Below are 19,836 nucleotides of genomic sequence, written 5' to 3' on the forward strand. Positions count from 1 at the left end.
AGCATAATCAAATTCAATGAGATAATCATGAGAAACACATAGGGTGGCTATAGAAGTTAGTTTCTGGAGCCTCACTGAGTGCATACCATGTCTCTGCCACCGGTTATATCTGTGACTTATTCTCCCTGATCTTTGAAATTAGGGTAATATACTCCCCCAGAGGGGCTTTTGTAAAGATCAAAAGTGATCATTTACAAAATGAAAGATTTAGTCTGTTTTACAGTTCGTACTTTGTATATGTTAATATTTCTTTCTTCTCCTTTTGCCATTTACTGGTTTATTTACCATACATAAAACCTTTTTGTTATTTTTTTAAGTTAATTTATTTTTGACACAGAGAGAGTGTGAGTGGGGAAGGAGCAGTGAGGGAGAGGGAGAGAGAGAGGGAGAGAAAGAGAGAGAGAGACAGAGAGAGAGAGAGAGAGAGAGAGAGAGAAAGAATGAGAATCCCAAGCAGGCTTTGTCCTGTCAGCACAGAATCCGACACGGAGCTCAGTCCCACAAACCGTGAGATCGTGACCTGAGCTGAAATCAAGAGTCAGATGCTTAACTGACTGAGCCACCCAGGCAACCCCCCCACCTTTTGTTCTCCTTAACACTAATATTTGAAAAAGGGAGCTCAGCTAAGAAGCAGACTAAAATAATAGTTTACCTTAAGATAACACACAAAATTATAAACTATTGTCACTTTCTTATAAAGACATTTTAATGTGATGTTTTGTGTTCCCCAAATATTATCCAAATATTGTTGTCATTATTTTAAGAGAATGATTGGAGAATGATAAATGCATGCATACGTGTCAGAGGTTATTTTAAACTAAATTAGTTTAATTTTTAAATTTCTATTCTAGTTTTAAACCATAATTTTGGATTATTTGTGATGTCCTTCAATCTTATTACCCTGATTAATACAGAGTTGGATATAATTTTACATGAAAATGGACTCGGAAATATTTTTGTTTACAAACGCTCTTAAATTCTAAGCAGACTGTTTATAATATAGAAACACAAAGTTAAAATGCTTGGTTAACCTATTACTCTTCATATTTTGGGCATTGCCCAGAGAACAGGAAACCTACGTCTTTATTTCCATATACTTTGTCAACTACTGTGGTATTTTAAGGATCAAAATTAATTTATTTTACCATAATTTTATACGGGTTATAAGGAACTCCTTATTCATTAGCTCTGCTTTATTGCTAACATATTGGTTAGTAATAGAAGATGCCATATTTTCAAACACAGGTAATTTCTAATTTTGTCACTTTGATATTAAGCACTACTTTTAAAATGGATTCCTTGTCAGTTCATTTGTACAAAGCACAGTTGCAAGATAATTAACACCTGATGGCAGTCTTTTGGCAAATTATGGGTCATATGTACCCTTGGTAACCTCAATCTTGGGGGACTTTCTGAGCAGCAATTAATGATAATATATGATGTCAGTGAATAAATATAAGTCAAGTCATCATAATATTGACCCTTCTGATTGTCCATACATGAAATCAGGAAACAATCCTGTCTTCAGTAAGGCACTGTGTCATTCTAAAACAGTTGAAATTGAAATTAGACTTACCAAGGTTTTGTATACCCCTTAGGAAATCCCATTTTAAAACTGGATCATGGCCTTTAGGCACCACCACTGCCCCATTTTCTTTGCTCTACTGTATGGAATCCATGACACATCTTCTTTTAGAAATAATGGAATAAGTGGTGGTGCTGAGAACCCTACGCGTACACATACAGTCCTTTGTAAACCTTAGGAAAATGAGCTGGAGTAATTAGCAGCCTCATTTACACTAAGAATACAACAAACCTGTTTTTATGGCAGTGTGTTTTTCCTTTTTTTACCTTCATTTTCCTTTTTTTTTTTTTTTGAGTTTTTGTAGGTTGTGCTCAATGAGAAAAAATATCGTAGTGAAAGGGACAAGGAACATATTTCCTCATCTTTCCTCCCCTTGTTGCTAAATAACAACGAATCACAGTGATTTTAGGAAGGCTGTGTCATTTGTAGAGCTCTGGAAATGGCATGTTTTTAATCATGGTGTGGCTTAATCTGGCTGTTTACCAGATTACAATTTTATATATAATTATATATAATAGAGGCACATATATTTTCAGTGCATTCTATCGATGCTGCTATCATGTGGTCATTTTACCTTGAAAGAGAATCTTGGTGATCACTGTAATAAAATATGGTGAACTCTTTTTCTTTCTTAATGTTTATTTTTTATTTTTGAGACAGAGACAGTGTGTGGGGGAGGGAAAGGGAGGGTGGTGCGCAGAGGATTCCAAGCAGGCTCCGTTCTGACAGCAGAGAGCCCAAAGTTGGGCTCGAACTCGTGAACTGTGAGATCATGACCTGAGCTGAAGTCAGACACTTAACTGACTGAGCCACAGAGGTGCCCCTGGTGGACTCTTTTTCATAAGTGCTAGGTGAGTTTTTGAAAAGTTGATTCTTAGACTCCACTCTGATTCAGTAAATCTGGGTTGGTGCTTAGAAGTCTGCATTTTCAAGAAACAACCCGAGTGATTTTGTATAGTTGTAGATGTAGGTGCTCCTCAGCTCTTATTGTGAAAGATACTGAGATAGAGGCTAACTCTGACTTAACCTTGCTCTTGGGAGACAATGTAGCACTGTGGTGAAGACCCTGGAGCCTGACCTTACCATTAAAACCCCACCTCTGTAGTTAAGAAGCCTTGTGAACTTGGAAAGCTACTTAATGACTTGGTGCCCCATCTGCTTATCTGTGCAGTGGTGATAATGATTTATACCTGATAGGAATGTAATGAGAATTAAATTAGCCAATGTATTTGAAGAGTCTGGACATAGAGGAAACATTCAGTAAACATTAGTGTTATTATTTTATCCTGTGGCTCCTTCACCCAAATTATTTATTATTTATCCACATATGAGTCACTTTAGTGCTGAGTTTTCAATATTTAGTTCATCATTCCCTTTAGAAGGTTTTAGCCAAACCACAGGCTAGTATGTTGCTTTTATGTGTTTCTGTGTACCATTTATGTATTTCTGATACTGCATCATATTAAAGATTTCTATGTTTCCATCTGTCTCCCTCATTAGCCATGAGTTCTTAGAGGGTAGGGACCATGTTTTATGCACATTTGTGTCTTAAGCACCCAGTGATTTTGCTAGGACGCTGGTGAGCCGAGGATGCTGATTGGCCAAAATCTGGACAGTGATCAGCTCTCAGTGCTTGTCCTGAGTGTTTCTTCCCAAATGTGAAGAAGGAGGAGACCTTTTCCAGAGTCAAACTTGAATAGTGTTTAGAGGAGAAGATTTAGTCATTCATTCATCAGTATTTGCTGAACATCTATCATGTAAAACCACAATGATCCATGTCCTTATAGAGCTTTTACAGATTAACTTCAGTGCTATTCACTAGGGACTGAACATCTACTTCTTATACCATTGGGCCTGCAGAGTGTTACTGAATTTTATTTTAGAGCAGTCCCCTGGGATATGTGTTATAAAACTTGCGTTTAAGATATAGAATCATAGTTGAGTTTAGAACACCCAAATCAGAGCCTGAATTATTGGACATCAGTCCTAATTAAACACTTGGTAGTTTCCTATACCAGGTAGTGTTTACTGTGACCGGCAACCTGGATCAGCTCATGGGGTTTGTCTTTAAACATTTTTCAGACTTCTAGCAGTGGAAGGCACTCTGTTCGCATCACCGGCCTTAGTACAATTGATTTCCGAGCTGGTTTTTCCCGAAAGCCCACGCTGGATTTCAAAAAAACAGTCAGCAGACCAGTGCAAGGTTTGTATGCGCATATTACCGAAATTGAAATAGCAGATATCCAAGTGCAAAGTATTTCTCAGACTGTCTGTGATTTTATACTTTTGTGGCATTCAGCAGAATTGGGAATTATATTCTTGGCCTCGTCACTTTTTTCTCAATGTGTAAGACCAGTGATATTGATGAAATTACTCAGAGAGCTTGTTAAAAATTAAGATTCCCAGGCCTCACACCAGATGTCCTGATTTAGAACTAAACAGGAATATGCACTATATCAAGCACCCCAGTTGATTCCTAAACTTACTAAACTTTGAAAACTACTGATGTGGATCTTGAGATTTTTACTAACATCCATAAATTGCCTTGTTGTCAAGGTGAAAAATGAGGGTGTTATGTGTGTAGATGGCTAAAAACAATTAAAGACATCATGTATAATTGTGTGTTCAAAGATAACATTATGGCTGCTTTTTGAACCTTGTTATTTTATTCATGTAAGATTATTTATAGCTTTATAGATAAAAAGATGCTTAATCCTACTGTGACTCCTTAAATTTCCTTTTTTCTGATCATTCTTTTATTTTATTACTGCAGTTACTGAAAAGATACACGTAGTGGATCCTTAAAAATTAAATATTTCTGTAATTAAACATCAAGGAATACAGTATTCACTATTCTTATTTTTCTATGTATGATATTGTTAAAATACCATAAAAATAATTAATGAGGATTTCCTAAGTTTCTCTGGTCATGAATAACTGTCTTTCATGTAGTAGAAAGGATTCTATAATTAGGCCACAATGTATCAGACAGTTTGTACTACTCATATTTATGATACTTCTCTCTTATTATAATTCAAAGATTTATTTGATAAATAACTCAACTGTACATTACTTATTAATAATAATAAAGTCTTTCTCCTGTAGGAATTCCTACCTATGTGCTGCTGAATACTTCCGGAATTTCCATCCCGGCCAGAGTAGATCGACTTGAACTTCTGAGTATCTCAGGCAGTTCCCTTAAGACTATCCCTATTAAGTATTACCCTGACCGAAAACCTTATGGCTTGTGGAATATCTCTGACTTTATACCACCAAATGAAGCTTTCTTTCTCAGAGTCACAGGCTATGATAAGGATGATTATCTCTTCCAGAGGGTATCAAGTGTTTCCTTCTCTAGTATCATCCCAGGTGAGACATCATTTTATTAGACTCTGGAGTATTGATAGTTGAAGGGAGCACTGTGGTCCTATCAGTAAAGAATGGACTACAAAATAAAGAATAATATCTTCACATTATTACTGGGTTATCAAATTGATGGGCATTTAGGTAACACACTTTTTCTTAATCATAAAAAGCACATCTGGAGTTTCATGTGAAGTCTCACTGACTGCAGATCTGAAAATTCTGATTGCTTCAATCAGTGTGAGAACTGGGAAATTCTGGTGCTCACTCCCCCTAAAAAAAAGCCTGGCACACATGCTCAATGTTTGATCAAGCTACCCAAATTGGCCAAATGGGATAAATGTGTATTAATGATTGTCAGAAACCTACTTTGTGAATAGTAATTCATTGTAAACATCTGGTGATGATTCTGCCTTTCTGTGATAAGTTGGCAGTTAGTTAATCAGTAATCTAGTTACTCTTATATTTGCTGTTATATAGAGATGAGAACATAGATTAAGGATTCTTTGGAAGCATGAGGTAGCATTTCAACTTGTCTCTATTATTGCTATTTCTCAAGACTAATGACAACTGTGATCAAAACTTTGGAACTGTAGCTGAAACTGGATATGCAAATCTGTAGAAGGATCTTTTTCTAATATTGTACCATTGGATGGAGGGACAACAATTTATCATTTATACATACGGTTGTAATTTGAGAAATTCAGAAACAACTGTATAGTTATTCTTTAATGGTTGTCAAATGGTGAGAATAGAACCAACCTCAGTATTTCCTCATGTACAGTATTCAAAATTAGTTGTATTATCCCTAAATTGAATACTGCAAAATCTACTGGATTCAAATCAAGGTTGTTTTTTTTTTTCCCCATTATTTTTGGGAAAACAATTACTCTATGACTTCAATTCTAAGCTATGTGGGTCCTTTTCATATATTTACATTTTTAAAGTAAAGTAGATTCTACAACTGAGGAGGTATTGTAACGTATTGTAACTTATTATAGCTTTTTTTTTTCTATATCAGTGGCACAAAAAATAGTGTGTCTTAAAAAATAAATGGAGTCTCAGGTTTAACGAATACCTTAGTAAGGGGTCCATGGAGATATCCAGAAATTAATGGGGTTTGAACAAAGAAAGGTAATTAAAGTGATTTTTAGTGATTTAGATTAATTGGAATGCAGAGGGTTTACTGGAATAATTAAGGTTTGAAGTTTTGAATGGATTAACAGGAAATACCCAATATCATTGTGACCTTGTTGCCATGTTCTGTTTTTCCTAGATGCTCCCAAAGTTACAATGCCCAAGAAGACCCCAGGATACTACCTGCAACCGGGCCGAATTCCCTGCTCTGTTGAGAGTCTTTTACCCTTTACCTTAAGCTTTGTCAGAAATGGACTTGCACTTGGAGTAGACCAGTATTTAAGGTGTGTACATGTTCTGTTAGCAATTATAGATAGCATTAAACATCTAAATACAAATAAATACTTCTTTTAATGTGCTTTTTCTTTGGAAATTCTCATTTATTTCTTCCATAGTCTTGGAATATAGCAGTGAACAAAACAGACACAAGTCCGTGCCTTTATGGAGCTTTTATTATAATGGAAAAAGACAGAAAATAGATCTATGTTTTATAATATGTTAATTTCTAATTTACAATATGTTAAATATGTTAATTTAATAGATGTTAGAATTCATTCAAGGGTTGATTCAGGTTTTATAGAATCTGAATGTTATATAACTTGAGGGTCTCCTGTTAAGCCAAAGAATACACAATTATGAATATAAAGTTAGGTACCAAAGTTTGGAAGGGTCCTGGCAAAAGAGAAGAGTTTAAGCTTTATCAGCTTTGGGGCAAACAAATCTCTGAATGTCGTCCAGAGACGGGGTGCATATGGTTTTGGCCCACTTGCAATTTTAAAATTCAGGCTAAGGGACATTTGAGCAAAGACCTAAACATGGCGAGAGATGATCATGCAGATGGGTATCTAGGGAAACGCATTTGCATGCCAGGAGCAGTAAGTGCAAATGCACAAGCCTGGAGCTGACTGGGCATGGGGGAAGGAAGGACAGGAAGGAAGCCAGTGTGGCTGGAGTGCAGTGAGCCAGGAGAAGGGTGGAGGATGGGGTCAGGGAGGGGAAACGTGTTGGAGACAACAGGTGGGGCTGGAGCCTGTGTGGCCACTGCACTTAACAATCAGCGGGAGTGGGTGAGGAGGCACCGACCTTCCTTGTGAAGATGGGTGGGTTTTTTAGATAAGTATAAATCTATGAGAAAATTAAGTAGATCTTGAAATCTGGAGGATGATTTCTGGGGAAAAAAAGTGGTTTTTTTTTAATCTTCCTAATGAAACAAACTGTATTTGGAGAAAAACTCTAGGGATTACTTTACAAAATTTCCGTGCTGTTAATTCAATACTAATATAAATAACTTGCATAAAATGCTAAATATTTGACAGTATTAGCCTATTTAATCTCTTTAGGGAGTCATTGTAGGCAAAAACTATGGCAGGAATGTTCAGTATAACTTTAGAAAAAAATTCCACTCTTTGAAGATTCAACTGTATTATTTCCTGCTACTTTTTTAATATTGTGTGTCTTGATGATTCCCTAAGCTCCATGTTTAATAACCAGCAACATAACCGACCAGGATATTAAATGATGAAGCTACATAACTGCCTGATGAAATCAAATCATTCTGCTTCATGTTTAAATAGTAACATGTTTCAAAGACACTTGAGATTCTTTATAAACATTAATTCATTAATTCCACACAATTCCTGGGAGGTAAGCCACAAGAATTCTTTCATTTTTCCAGCTCTGTGGCTCAGAGATGTGACATGCCTTGCTGACATATATTAAGCTCTTTGTATGTGAGAGGCTAAAGACAGAATTTGGCATGGGTGGTGATGGATTGATACTGTAACCCTGATTCACTCACATGTCTTTGCCCTAGATTTCCTAATAACTTCAGACATGTGACTTAATCTTTGTTATGTGAGTCGCTATGGACACTAGGGGATGTAAGAGAGAATTAGTTTGCATTAGCAACAGGACACATTTCTATTTGACATGTTCTTTCCTTATTCCAAAGATCATGCCTTCAAAACTTCTTATTGTGGCCATAGAGTTTTAATGTTAACTGAGAAGACTACATGAAAAAAGAGAATTTCATGTAATATTTCATAAATAAGAGAGGAGCAAGTATCATTGTCAAGAATATTCTCTAAGTCATCTGACACTGGTTACATGCCTTTGAACTAATTACTTGTCCTTCTTCCTGAATCTCAACTTACTTGTTTTTTGAGGGACCTGGGACTAGAAGAATTGTCACTATCTGTTTCTAAAATATCCATGTGTCTAAGTTTTGATGAAATGTAGTGGATGCCTGGGCCTGAAATAGGCATTGCAGAAAACATAATACACTGTTTGTTTTTCAAATTTCTGCCTCCCTGAATTTACCAGTACCTCCTAGATGATGACAGTTGGAACTCTGGGCTTAGCTTACTGCTCTTTAAGCATTAAAGATATAGCTTACGTGATTGCTATGGCTTAGAGTCCACTCATATTCCGTTTTCATCTGAATGGGACAGTAAGGACTCTGACACCTGGTGCATACACAGTTGAAAGGAAACATTAAAGTGAATATATGGACTTTGCTTATTCTGTCCCTTTTCTGATGTACAGGAACCTGTGCCTTCACTTTCTCTTACAAAGTCTAGGTCAGTGCTAAATATACATTAAGAGCTCAGTGAGTTCTTCATGTTTTTTTGATGACAGGTATGGTTTTTTTTTTGGAGATCTGGAGTCATTACTGTGATATTATGTCTCATACCACTTTTAGACTTAAGTGTAAGGTGTCTTTGACTCTGCAATGGGCTCTTCATCTCATCTATGTCTTGAATGTTTAAGAAGGGTATAAATAGCTATGGCTGAATGTAAGAAGAAAATTATGAAATTAGTTGTGGTTTTTAATTCTATTTTAAATTAAGATAATGCCTATTTTGTAGATTATTGAGAGATTTTAAGTGTCTATTAATATCTATTATCTAATTAGATATGAAATATCTATCAGAATTAAATATTACTTAGACAACTTCCAAAAACAGAAAGCAATTTGAATAGTCTTAAAGGCCAAAGAATACGTATTTATTCAATGAATGGATACATATTATAGCAAACGGATTTTTTAACCTAAATGACAGATCTGATAATAAAACTGATAATTTTTTTCTTTTGTCAATGTATACATAGATTGAACTGGATATGTTCCATAATCTTATATGGAACTTATATATAAGAAAATTAAAGGGAACTTTTTGGGATCAAAACATCAATTTTCTACCTTCAAATTCATGAATTACCTTGTTGAATTGCTTTGGTTAAGAACCCCCACTGAACATGACCCAAAACTGGAAATAATATGGAAGGAGAGAGAACTTAAGGAGTGTTTCTCTATTAAATCTTTATCTTGTATTTTCACATAGGCAGAAAATGTTTCCCTAAAGAAATTCACAAGCTCCATATCTTATTGCCTTTGGTGTGCCTTTTGCTTAGAGAGCTTAACTTTCTAATTAAAAGGTGCATTACTTTAAGTTATGAAGAACTCTGTAGTTTCATCTGCTTATTTTTACAATGTTCTTTAGAATGAATACTTCCAAAAAAATACTTTATAAAAAATCACTGCTTTCAACTCTGTCTTGTTTTTGTCATAGCCTAAAATGGTTTCTGTTTTCTTGCCCCAGAGAATCTGCCAGTGTGAACTGGGAGATTGAAAAGGTCACTTTGTCTGATGAAGGCGCGTATGAGTGCATCGCTGTCAGCAGTGCGGGGACTGGACGGGCACAGACATTTTTTGATGTGTCAGGTAATTATCATTAATGGATTTGCAGTAGCCTGGAAATTAATGCAGCTATGGAAATGGGATGTTGCCAATCCTGGCTTCACTACATATTAGCTGTGTGAGTTCCTTGGGCCAGTCACTTAAGGACTCAGTGCCTTGGTTTCCCAAACTATACTATGAAGATAACTATCAGTGTAGCAGTCTCTTATCTCATTGGGAAACGTGAGGATAAATGAGATAGTATATGTAAGTCACACAGAAGAGAGTCTGGCACATAGAAACACTTAATAGACCTTAGCTATCCTTGTTATTATTCTTGTACGATTATCGTTATTATCATAGGGCTCTTAATAAATATTTTTTGAAATGACCACATATCATTTTTATTCAAATTTAAAGAAATTTAGAGAAAGGAAGGGATAAAGTTTAAGAAAAGGGAGAGATCTATTCTGGGAATAACAAGGTTAAATTTCCCTTTTTCTTTCCCATATTTGTAATAAGCATACTGCTTTTGTGAGTGCATTCTGACATTAAATTCAAGACAATAATGAGAGTGATCATGTTCAAGAAACACAGGGCCTCAGTGGCTACAATATTGGTATTAAGAAGAGTGGAAGAAATGCTAATTATTTTACAGTAAATAATCCATTTCCTATGAATAAGTGGGAGGCAAAACTCATTGCTNGCATTTTTATTCAAACTTAAAGAAATTTAGAGAAATATTGGTATTAAGAAGAGTGGAAGAAATGCTAATTATTTTACAGTAAATAATCCATTTCCTATGAATAAGTGGGAGGCAAAACTCATTGCTTTCTAAGGTAGAATATATTTTGTGAAAAAATCATGTTTCCTTTAATCATGTTTCTAAGGTAGAATATATTTTTGTGAAAAAATCAAGTTTCCTTTAAAAGAGTATCATTTTTAATCAATGACCAGGATTTGAGCCACTTACTCAGCATATATCTAGAATTTATTGGAAAGTTTGTTTTGATTGAATTATTTTCTACATGCCTTATAGACTAGTGTTGCTGTGTGTTTAATACTAACCTTATGTTTACCTAAATGTAGCTGCTGAGTTTATAACATTGCCTATACCTGCTTTTAGTGTGGATGTGCCCTTTCTTGAGACAACTTAAGACAAAAGCCAATGTTGAACTGTTTATAAGTCTAGGATTTATGTTTGTTATCAGTAAGTCCAAGCTGCACTTTAAAACAGAGGCATGCAAGCAGTTCTCCTTGGCGTGTACTTATTTGTATTGTCTTACTCTTAGAAAAATAAAGTTTGTCTCCTGAAACGATTCAGTTGACATGCATCATAAACTATTCATTTTTTTTTCATCACCAGTAATTATGAGAAGCATTGGAACTGTGTCAACGTTCCTCAGCTTCTGGGAAAACAAACAGTTGAGCCCTTGACTTTTTTCCCCCAACAATATTAATTGAGAGAAAGACACCAGGGAAAGAGTTGGAGTGAGTTGATTTAGACATCTTGCGTAAACAACTAGGAAGTGCCAGTAAGGATTTGTGAACTGACTCTTAAGAATTTGGCTCTGTGTCATCAGGAACTTCCATATGTGTGTTGCACACATGCCCCGTCAGTTTAATTTGTGCGAGCCAAGCAGGGGTATCACTAGGAAGTTACAGTGTGCCCAAGCCAGTTTTCAGGAATTATGTCCCCCTCAGTCAATTATGAGAGAAGGAGCAGAAGCACCGATGGCAATGGCAGTGACTATAATGGCAGAAGTGACAAGCAAGAAAGAGCCCTTTTGAACTTGGAAGAGTAGACGATTCTTGCCGGGCTCACTGTTGCCTCCCACCCCCACCCACTTGTGAATCCCCTGTCGCCTAAATTGAGATCCCAGCAGTTAGCATATCGGGTGCAAATTGACAGGACAGTTAGATCTTATGTTTTGGAAAGGAGTGTTGGAAAACAAGGCTTTCTGAGATGGTGATGTTCTTGTGTCACTATGGACGCTAATTTATTTTGTAAAGTCAAGGGGCACCAAGCGCACTTTGAAGGAAAGCTAAAGTTTTGCCAATATGTTACCCTACTTTTTTTTTTTCCAGCATTTTCTTCTAGCTGACATATGTAAGGATTTTTAGTTTGTGTAAAAGTTGATTAATGAATGTTTTAAATGCAAAATGGGTATAAAAAGCCTTGTACTTCTTTTATTACATATAAACATACAGAAACAAATGAATAGAGTTGCAGAAGCATGAAAAGCTCTTTCTTTTCAGGGAATAGTTGATAGTTTAGTACAGTTACAAAGCTGTATTAATCTTCTCTAATGAATTTCTTTCTTAACACAGTGCCCTCCCCTGATGTACACATATAGAGTACTAAAATTCTGGGTTTACATCAAATACTGGGAATACAGAAAACTTGTCAGGGACATATCAGTGACAGACAATCTTAAATTATAATTGCAGGATGTTGTATTAGAACAACAAGATAAGACTTGGAAATAATCTCATACCACCTGGTCATTCTGTAGCTAAAGAAACTGAGGCTTAGAGCAGGTGATGACCCATTATGGTTATAGGGATGAGAAGAAGGTTCCTGGCCTCCTGACTCTCTGTTCAGTGATGTTTACCTAATGTCACAAGGCCTCTACTTGTCTTTCTTCTCTCAGTTCTGAGGTTTTGAGGTTTCACCTCTGGTTCCATAATTCTAAGCTTAGTCATTCTTTTACTTAGGAAGGGCTATCCTTCAAACTTCCAGGACCAGGCTATTTCTGATAATCCATTATCTTGGCCTCCTTTGCACACCGTCGTCATTGTCCCTCATCATGCCCCCCAACCCCACAAATTTATTTATGCAAGCATAAATATCTCAGTGTGTATGCTATTTATTATCTCTAGTTATTTAGGCAGCAGTGATACTGTATGTCATTATTTCAAATCTTATCTGTTCCCATATGTTATTAGAAAGTTAGCATTTTGCATATTTCAATTTATGTTTGGAGAGGGAATAGACTCTGAGGTGGGGTTTGTATGCAAGATGGTTCTTGGGGGAATTTTCTAGGAAAAAAACACCATTAAGGGAGTAACAGAAGTAGAAGAATTTAAATTGTGGTGTAGTCACTACCAGGACCTTACTGATCCCACAGGGAATTGTGGAGTGGGCATGGCCCGCAGTCGAGGCAAGAGAGCTGGTCCTTCATTTCCTTGTTAAGTGGTCACAGGGCTGCCCTGGAAAGGGGGGCTTTACCCTGAGCGTGGTATCTCCCTTGGCTATGAGCTGTATGTAACCAAGAATCATAGCAGCTGGGGAAGGATCCTTAAGAAGGATCTGGGCATATGCCCAGCCTTCCCTACATGCCTAATATAGGTTTTTCCGTTTTCTAATAATCTCAAACCATACTGCCTAGTTGAGGAAGTTTGCTTCAAAAGAACAAAAAGGAAAACCATACAAACATCATGTAGCCTTCATAAAGATCTCGATAGACTTACTTATGATTACTTTCAAGTCTTTGATGGTCTATACCATCTTGTATGTTAGAGTCATAGAATGTCAGAACTAGAAAGGTGTTTGAGATAACCTAATTTAATTATCTCATTTTCCAGACAGGGAAGCAAATGCTATGAATGTTGACTTATCTAACGTCACATACCTAGGGATAGAACTAGGCAAGAGGCAACCCTATGGTTGACCGATTCAGCAAATGAAAACATAGAGTGCCCAGTTAAATTTGAATTTCATATAAGTATGTCTAATATATTTCATGAGACAAATGTATTCTAAAATATTTGATGTTTATCTGAAATTCAAATTTATCAAAGCATCTCATATATTCTGTCAAGCCTAACCAGACTCCAGAGCTTTCTAGCTTTGTCATCGACTCTTTCCACTTGATTCATCAAACCATTTTCTTAAGAGATTTTAAAAACATAACAGAATGACCGTGGGGGAGAAGAAGGGGGGAGATAGTGGGGGAGAGGGAGAGAGGCAAACCATGAGAGACTCTTGAATGCTGAGAATAAACTGAGAACTGATGGGTGTGTGTGTAGGGGGGTGATGGGCTTCGAGGAGGGCACTTGTGGGAATGAGCACAGGGAATTCTATGGAAACCAACTTGACAATTAACTATTTGTAAAAAAAAATAGCAGAACGATAAAATTTTGTTTTTTTAAAAGATAATTTAAAATAGGATCTACTCTTCTAATTGCTCGGAAAACACGGATAAATATAAAGGAAAATATGAAAAATATACACGTTTCTATCCCTCAGAGATTACCACTATGGTTTTGACAAATTACTTCCAGGTTTTTTTTTCCCTAGGCTTATGATTCATCTGCACTTATATATGGCTTTAAGTGAAGAATAAAATTTGATCTTAAGTATCTGATACTCTTTCATGTTTAAACTAAAACAGGCACATGGGTTTCCAGCTAGCATGGCTCACCACAGTTTTATTGCTGTATTATTGCTGAATAATGGCTTGTTACAGCAGATCATTTAAAGCATTTGGACAGAGTATGTTTTAGAGGGACATTTGTATTTATTCTCAAACCTAACTAGAGTAATATTTCTAGAATGTTGGGTATATATTTGATTAGTATGTGGCTTTTGGCCGCGTTCGAAATGTGCATGCCTTACTCAATACCTTTTGTGTGCAAGGTTTTATATGTACAATTTTATTAAAGGTCTCTTAATAACTCTTAACTTGTCTCTTAACTTGTCTTAATCTCTTAACTTGTCTTACATCAAAACATCCCTTGTGCCTCCGGCGTAACATTTTTCTGCTGTTGCACTGTGTCTTCTTAATGGCATTGTAGCCCTTTGAAGCCAATACTATCATATTTAGTATACTATTGTCTTCCATCCTTTGTGTCCTCTTTTCTTTAAAACATTAAATGAGCATTTTTAAATTTAAAAAGTCCATAAATGCTACTTTTCTTCAAAACTCAAAAACATTTGCCTCATGCCACAATCCTAAATTAGCCTAGTGATAGCTTTTTGCCAAGTCTTTTTGATTCTCACATCTATAATTTATAAATTTAGACTTGGGTATGCTTTGGCATGTGAACAAGCACTACTTTTTTTTTTTCAATTGTGGATTAAGAGAACTAAAAACATATTCTGTGCATGGTGTCTTCAGGTTACAAGTACCCTGTGATATTATACACTAAGGTGTTTTCAACTGGAGAACATTCAAATCTTCACATTAAAGACATACATCTAAAACCACAGTGTTTAGCAAATGTGATAAAAATCAGATGCTCAATTTTTTTTAAGAACATGCACTATACTACTTTTTTAAAGTATCTTTTAACTAGATGATAAGTTTCTTGGGGTCATAGACATATGTACTAATTAATAAGCTCTCTGCTACTGCGTCTTCCCTACAAGGTTCTCAATATACGCTCATTACAGTTTTAAACCATCTATATAGGGGAGCAGAATGGATATTAGGGTCTCTTGATTTGAATCTTTTCATTGCATACAGAGCCCCCTCCAGTCATCCAAGTGCCTGATAATGTCACAGTCACTCCTGGAGAAAGAGCAGTTTTGACATGTCTCGTCATCAGCGCAGTGGATTACAATGTAACCTGGCAGAGGAATGACAGAGATGTGAGGCTGGCAGACCCCACAAGGATGAGGGTCTTGGCTAACCTGTCGCTGGAGCTAAGGAGTGTGAAGCTGGGCGACGCCGGAGAGTATCACTGTGTCGTCTCCAATGAAGGAGGATCATCAGCTGCTTCGGTTTTCCTCACAGTGCAAGGTGTGTGTGTAGGGCAACTTCAGGGCTACAGTGTCTTTCTCTCTTCTTTCTTTGATCCCTATCCCCTTAAGTTTGGTTTCCCTTTTCCCTTAAGTTGTCTATGAGAATGACAGTATCTACCCAAACAATGCCGATTTTGAATGATAGGAGTCCTTATGGATCTTACGTGGCCTGAAGCTGACCTACTGGAAACTAAAACATCAATGACATATAAATGACTTTTTAAGGCAAACACAGCCAGTCCTAGAGTTGGACACCTTTATTTTAAGAAAATGTAAATAGAAATGGTCTCTGGATGGTTTGATAGTTTTAAATTCTCCAGTTTGTTACGCAGACCTAAAAGAAATTCTAATTGTTTCAATAATTGGTTAAAAAAGTCTTTCCCAACTTGAGTATTACATTATTTCTGATGTAATTAATTTACTTATATCTTTTTAAAGTAAGATTTCATATGTTTCTCATCTTGATGAAATATTATTAAATATTAGCAGGGTTGTTTTTATCTTATTTATCTCATACACAAGATAATAAACTAAGAGTAAGCCAATATTTCATTTTGCTTTTACAGACTAAATGTGTGTGTGTGTGTGTGTGTGTGTATATATATATATATATACACACACACATATACATATATATATATACATACACATATATATATACATTGTTTAGAACTATCAAAAGAAGGTTAGTCTGTTCCAAAGAATCTCTTTCAGTAGAATCATATTTGGCTTCTGAACGTCTGTAGGCCAGCTGAGAGCCTTAATGTAATGAGAAAATTACTATTGGCAGTTTTACACTGTTAAGCTGAAAGATTCGATTGCTACCCCAACAGAATATTTCATTTCAGATCTTCAGTGCAGGAGACTGATTGCATCAGGATTGTGTCAGGCTGTTTGGTTATGGCATCAGAAACAACTTTATAACATGCTTGAAGTAATACTCTCAGATGATTTTTTTAACAAGGTTATCTAAGAGAAGAGAATGACCACTGAGACTCAAGGCTAGTGTTAGTGTTATTGGTAGCAGAAAAGTGAAACTACTATGAGAATTCGCAAATTGGTTGACATCTGAGTCTAGTTTTCTCGCTGGTAGTTGAGACCTGTTCTGCAGTCTGAATGTACATCTTTTGTTAGTGGATCTGGTGAAACCTCTAGGGAAACACTGCTTTTGTAGATGGTTCACTGCATTTCCACATGGTCGACAGCCTAGATCATTTGAGTCAATCCAAGTGGTAACCCGAGTAACCAGAATTTTGAAACTGTTTTTTACTAAGCTGATTGTCTCAGATAGAACAAAATGCTAATGGTCTTTGCAAAATTTGATCTTGGTTCTTCACTTGAAGTCCCTTAGAATGGGATTGTAAACTAAAATCAGAACCTTCCTACTTTCCCCAAGTTAACTTTTCAGTGTATTAGCATCCTATTTAGTTGCTAAGACCAGTGATTCTCAAACTTCCATGGATAAAGAATTATCCAAGGCACATATTTTCTGGTTTAAAATAGGATATCTGTGGCTGCTGCCACCTCTCCTCATCTAACTGTAAAATATCGAGGACCTCAAAAAGACAAACTGAAGAATACCAAAACCCAGTGGCAATTAACAGTAGTAAAATTGGGGGGAGGATAAAGATTTATTTATAGTAAATAAATATATATTTATAAATATATAATATAGATTTTATTTATATACATATGTATATATAAAATATGCATATGTAATCTTTATATTTGAAGGTCAATATAATGAAAATCTCAATCAATGATGCATCTCTGTTATGTTCACATGAAAGCTGAGTGGATGTACCTTTGTCCTTCTGTTTCATACTTTGCTGAAAAAGAAAACGTTTCTCTTTAGAAAGCCATAATGCTGTTGCCTCACACATATTGATGGTTATCACCATCCAGTAAGGAAAACAGTAGTAGGACAGGAAGTGGATAAGCAACTGGACCCTCGTAGAGAACTGTAACCTAGGATATATGTTTCTCTCCAAATGAAAATATTTGGAAATGAGAAACATTGACAGGAGTGTCAGCTAGTGATTTTAGAGACAGATCGTAGCAGATTGGAGCAGCCTAGTCTCAGCCAGAAGAGCATCGTAGACGAGAATTGTTCAAGGAGCTGTGCACATCAGACTAACTCAGTTAGTTAGACATCAGACTAAGTTACTTAGTCTGAACTGCAAACGCAATTCAACTAGTACAGTAGTTGGGTCATCCAAGCACTTTGTTGACACACTGGGTCTGGATTTGATGTCACCTAATTTGAGCATGAATAAACAGAAAGTTATCGAAACAGGAAAAAGAAAATAAAACATTGGACCTAAGGAAATAATACTGGGGAACAAATAAGGAGGGACAGTCTTGAAAGAAATGGATGCTTTTGAAAGCAGTTCATTCTAGATCCTGGGGAAAAAAATGTTTGGTGTCACCATTGTCTTTCTAAGAGACCTATCCTCATTTGAGCAAGAGTACAGAATGTTAAAGGAAAAAGTGGCGGATGTGAAAGGTCAACAACAAGTGTGATGGAAGAAATAAGAAAGGATTTGATGTTAAAATGCAATATTATATTGCAAATTTGAATCAGAGGCACTAAAAATCAGAATTTATACTACATAAAAATAAAATCAGGGATGTGGTGCACAAACTTAAGTTCTTTCAGAATGTCGAGGAAAAAAATTATGAGTGAGTAATATGTTGTAGTTTTTTAAGTAGAAATAAAAAGAAGAGACTGGAACTTGGAATTTCAAGCTGTATAGGTATATAGCATATCTATTTATATAACGAAGACAAGTGACACTAAAGAAATATAAAAAGATATAGTTGAAGAAAATTATCCTAGGGAAGATAAAAAAAAATTGTCATGGGTGATCAAATCAAGCAAGGTCAATGAAGAGAGAATTTCATCTAGACACATCTTGGCTGAAATTTCAAATTATTAGTACAAGGGAAAAAACTCCACAAGCCTACATTCACTAACCCAATATGTTATAAACAGAAGGATAAAATCAGACTGGTGTTAGACTTCTCAGATATCCTGAAGACTAGAAAATAATTGCAATGAATATTTGTCGTAGTTTGATTCTTAGGTCTGAATATGTTCTCTCATTTGGGAAGAAATTCTTTATTCTCTTAGGGGAAAGCAGAAAGGCAGATAAAATCAGATTATTCCTTTTTCCATCCTAGAATCAGCCATTCCAATGTTCCCAGTGGGACTTTAATTCTTGCTTAGACCATGGACACTTCAAAGACCTCAACTGGGGCAGCATCATGGAATTTTGAGTCCAGCCGTAGAAGAAGCAAGTGTCCTAGTGACCCTTTTCCATCATTCTCATTTCCCTTAGTGATATTAGGCTCATTATCATTCTGTGAGAAGAGCCTTGAGAAGAAACACCAATCCTAGAAACTGTGGCTGTTTGAATCAGTCACGTAATGAGCATGAGACAATGTGAATGGTTGATATGCTTTCTTCATTATGAGAATTCCTCATTGTGCAATAGTGGCATAATTAGATACAGGAAATTCTTCCAAAAGGGGATTTCCTCAAGCAGAGCTTACAAGACTCAGAAGTCCGGCTAGTCAAACATATAAACAAACAAATTGAAGCCACCCACAGTTATGAGAGGAAAGGGGGGATAAAACCAGACTGATGTAGACAAAAATGTGAATATGAGATTGACCATTGCTTGTTTGGGGACAGTGGAACTATAAGTGACCTTCTTACTTATGCTTTTATGTACTTAAAAAAGTATTTAATAGGAATGCATTATTTAAAAACTTTGTGTAAATAGACTTTAAAATTTTTGGAAAGTGATCACATTAATTTTATTGGGATATTGAATTAGCTATGGGTAATGTGTTTTCTTTCTTTGCTAAATATTCCATAAATTTGTTTTATCACAATTATATATTTAAAATAATTAAGGTATAATTAAGAAAGTTAATAAGAGATAGTGTAAAAATAAGGAATAATTAAGAAAATAAATTAAGAAATAATGCCTCTCAAAGTATCAAGTTAGAACTTTTATCAATACAGAAATTCATACTTGAAAGCTTACGGGTCTGGAGATTTTGGGGACTATATTCTGTAGAATAAGCCATTTTAAATCTTTTCTGAAACAAAGTGAGGTCAAGCAAAAAGAATAAATGCAGAATTTCAGTTGATAATTAAATTATGTTTTCTTATACTGAATAGCCCAGGGACAGAGCTGTGACAATCTCATCGATTTTTCCCTTTGCAAGATTTTCACAGAAATAAATTGTGATTTATAGAATGTGATATCCATGATTAAACAACAAAAACTGCTTTTTATTTGCTTTTCTCTT

At 35.7% G+C, this 19,836-nt stretch overlaps 1 protein-coding gene across 1 annotated transcript in view; it reads left to right on the plus strand.

Annotated features, from left to right (window-relative positions):
- Nucleotides 1-19,836, plus strand: part of HMCN1 (hemicentin 1) — a 442,670-nt gene that overhangs the window by 170,433 nt on the left and 252,401 nt on the right. The window contains exons 7-11 of the mRNA XM_077763274.1: nucleotides 3,668-3,788; nucleotides 4,691-4,954; nucleotides 6,225-6,369; nucleotides 9,688-9,809; nucleotides 15,236-15,511. Coding sequence (XP_077619400.1) covers nucleotides 3,668-3,788; nucleotides 4,691-4,954; nucleotides 6,225-6,369; nucleotides 9,688-9,809; nucleotides 15,236-15,511 — 928 coding nt within the window. The remainder of the gene's footprint in view (nucleotides 1-3,667; nucleotides 3,789-4,690; nucleotides 4,955-6,224; nucleotides 6,370-9,687; nucleotides 9,810-15,235; nucleotides 15,512-19,836) is intronic.

The sequence above is a fragment of the Crocuta crocuta genome, unplaced genomic scaffold (genome assembly GCF_008692635.1).
Source record: "Crocuta crocuta isolate KB4526 unplaced genomic scaffold, BGI_CrCroc_1.0 scaffold3, whole genome shotgun sequence".
Taxonomy (NCBI): domain Eukaryota; kingdom Metazoa; phylum Chordata; class Mammalia; order Carnivora; family Hyaenidae; genus Crocuta; species Crocuta crocuta.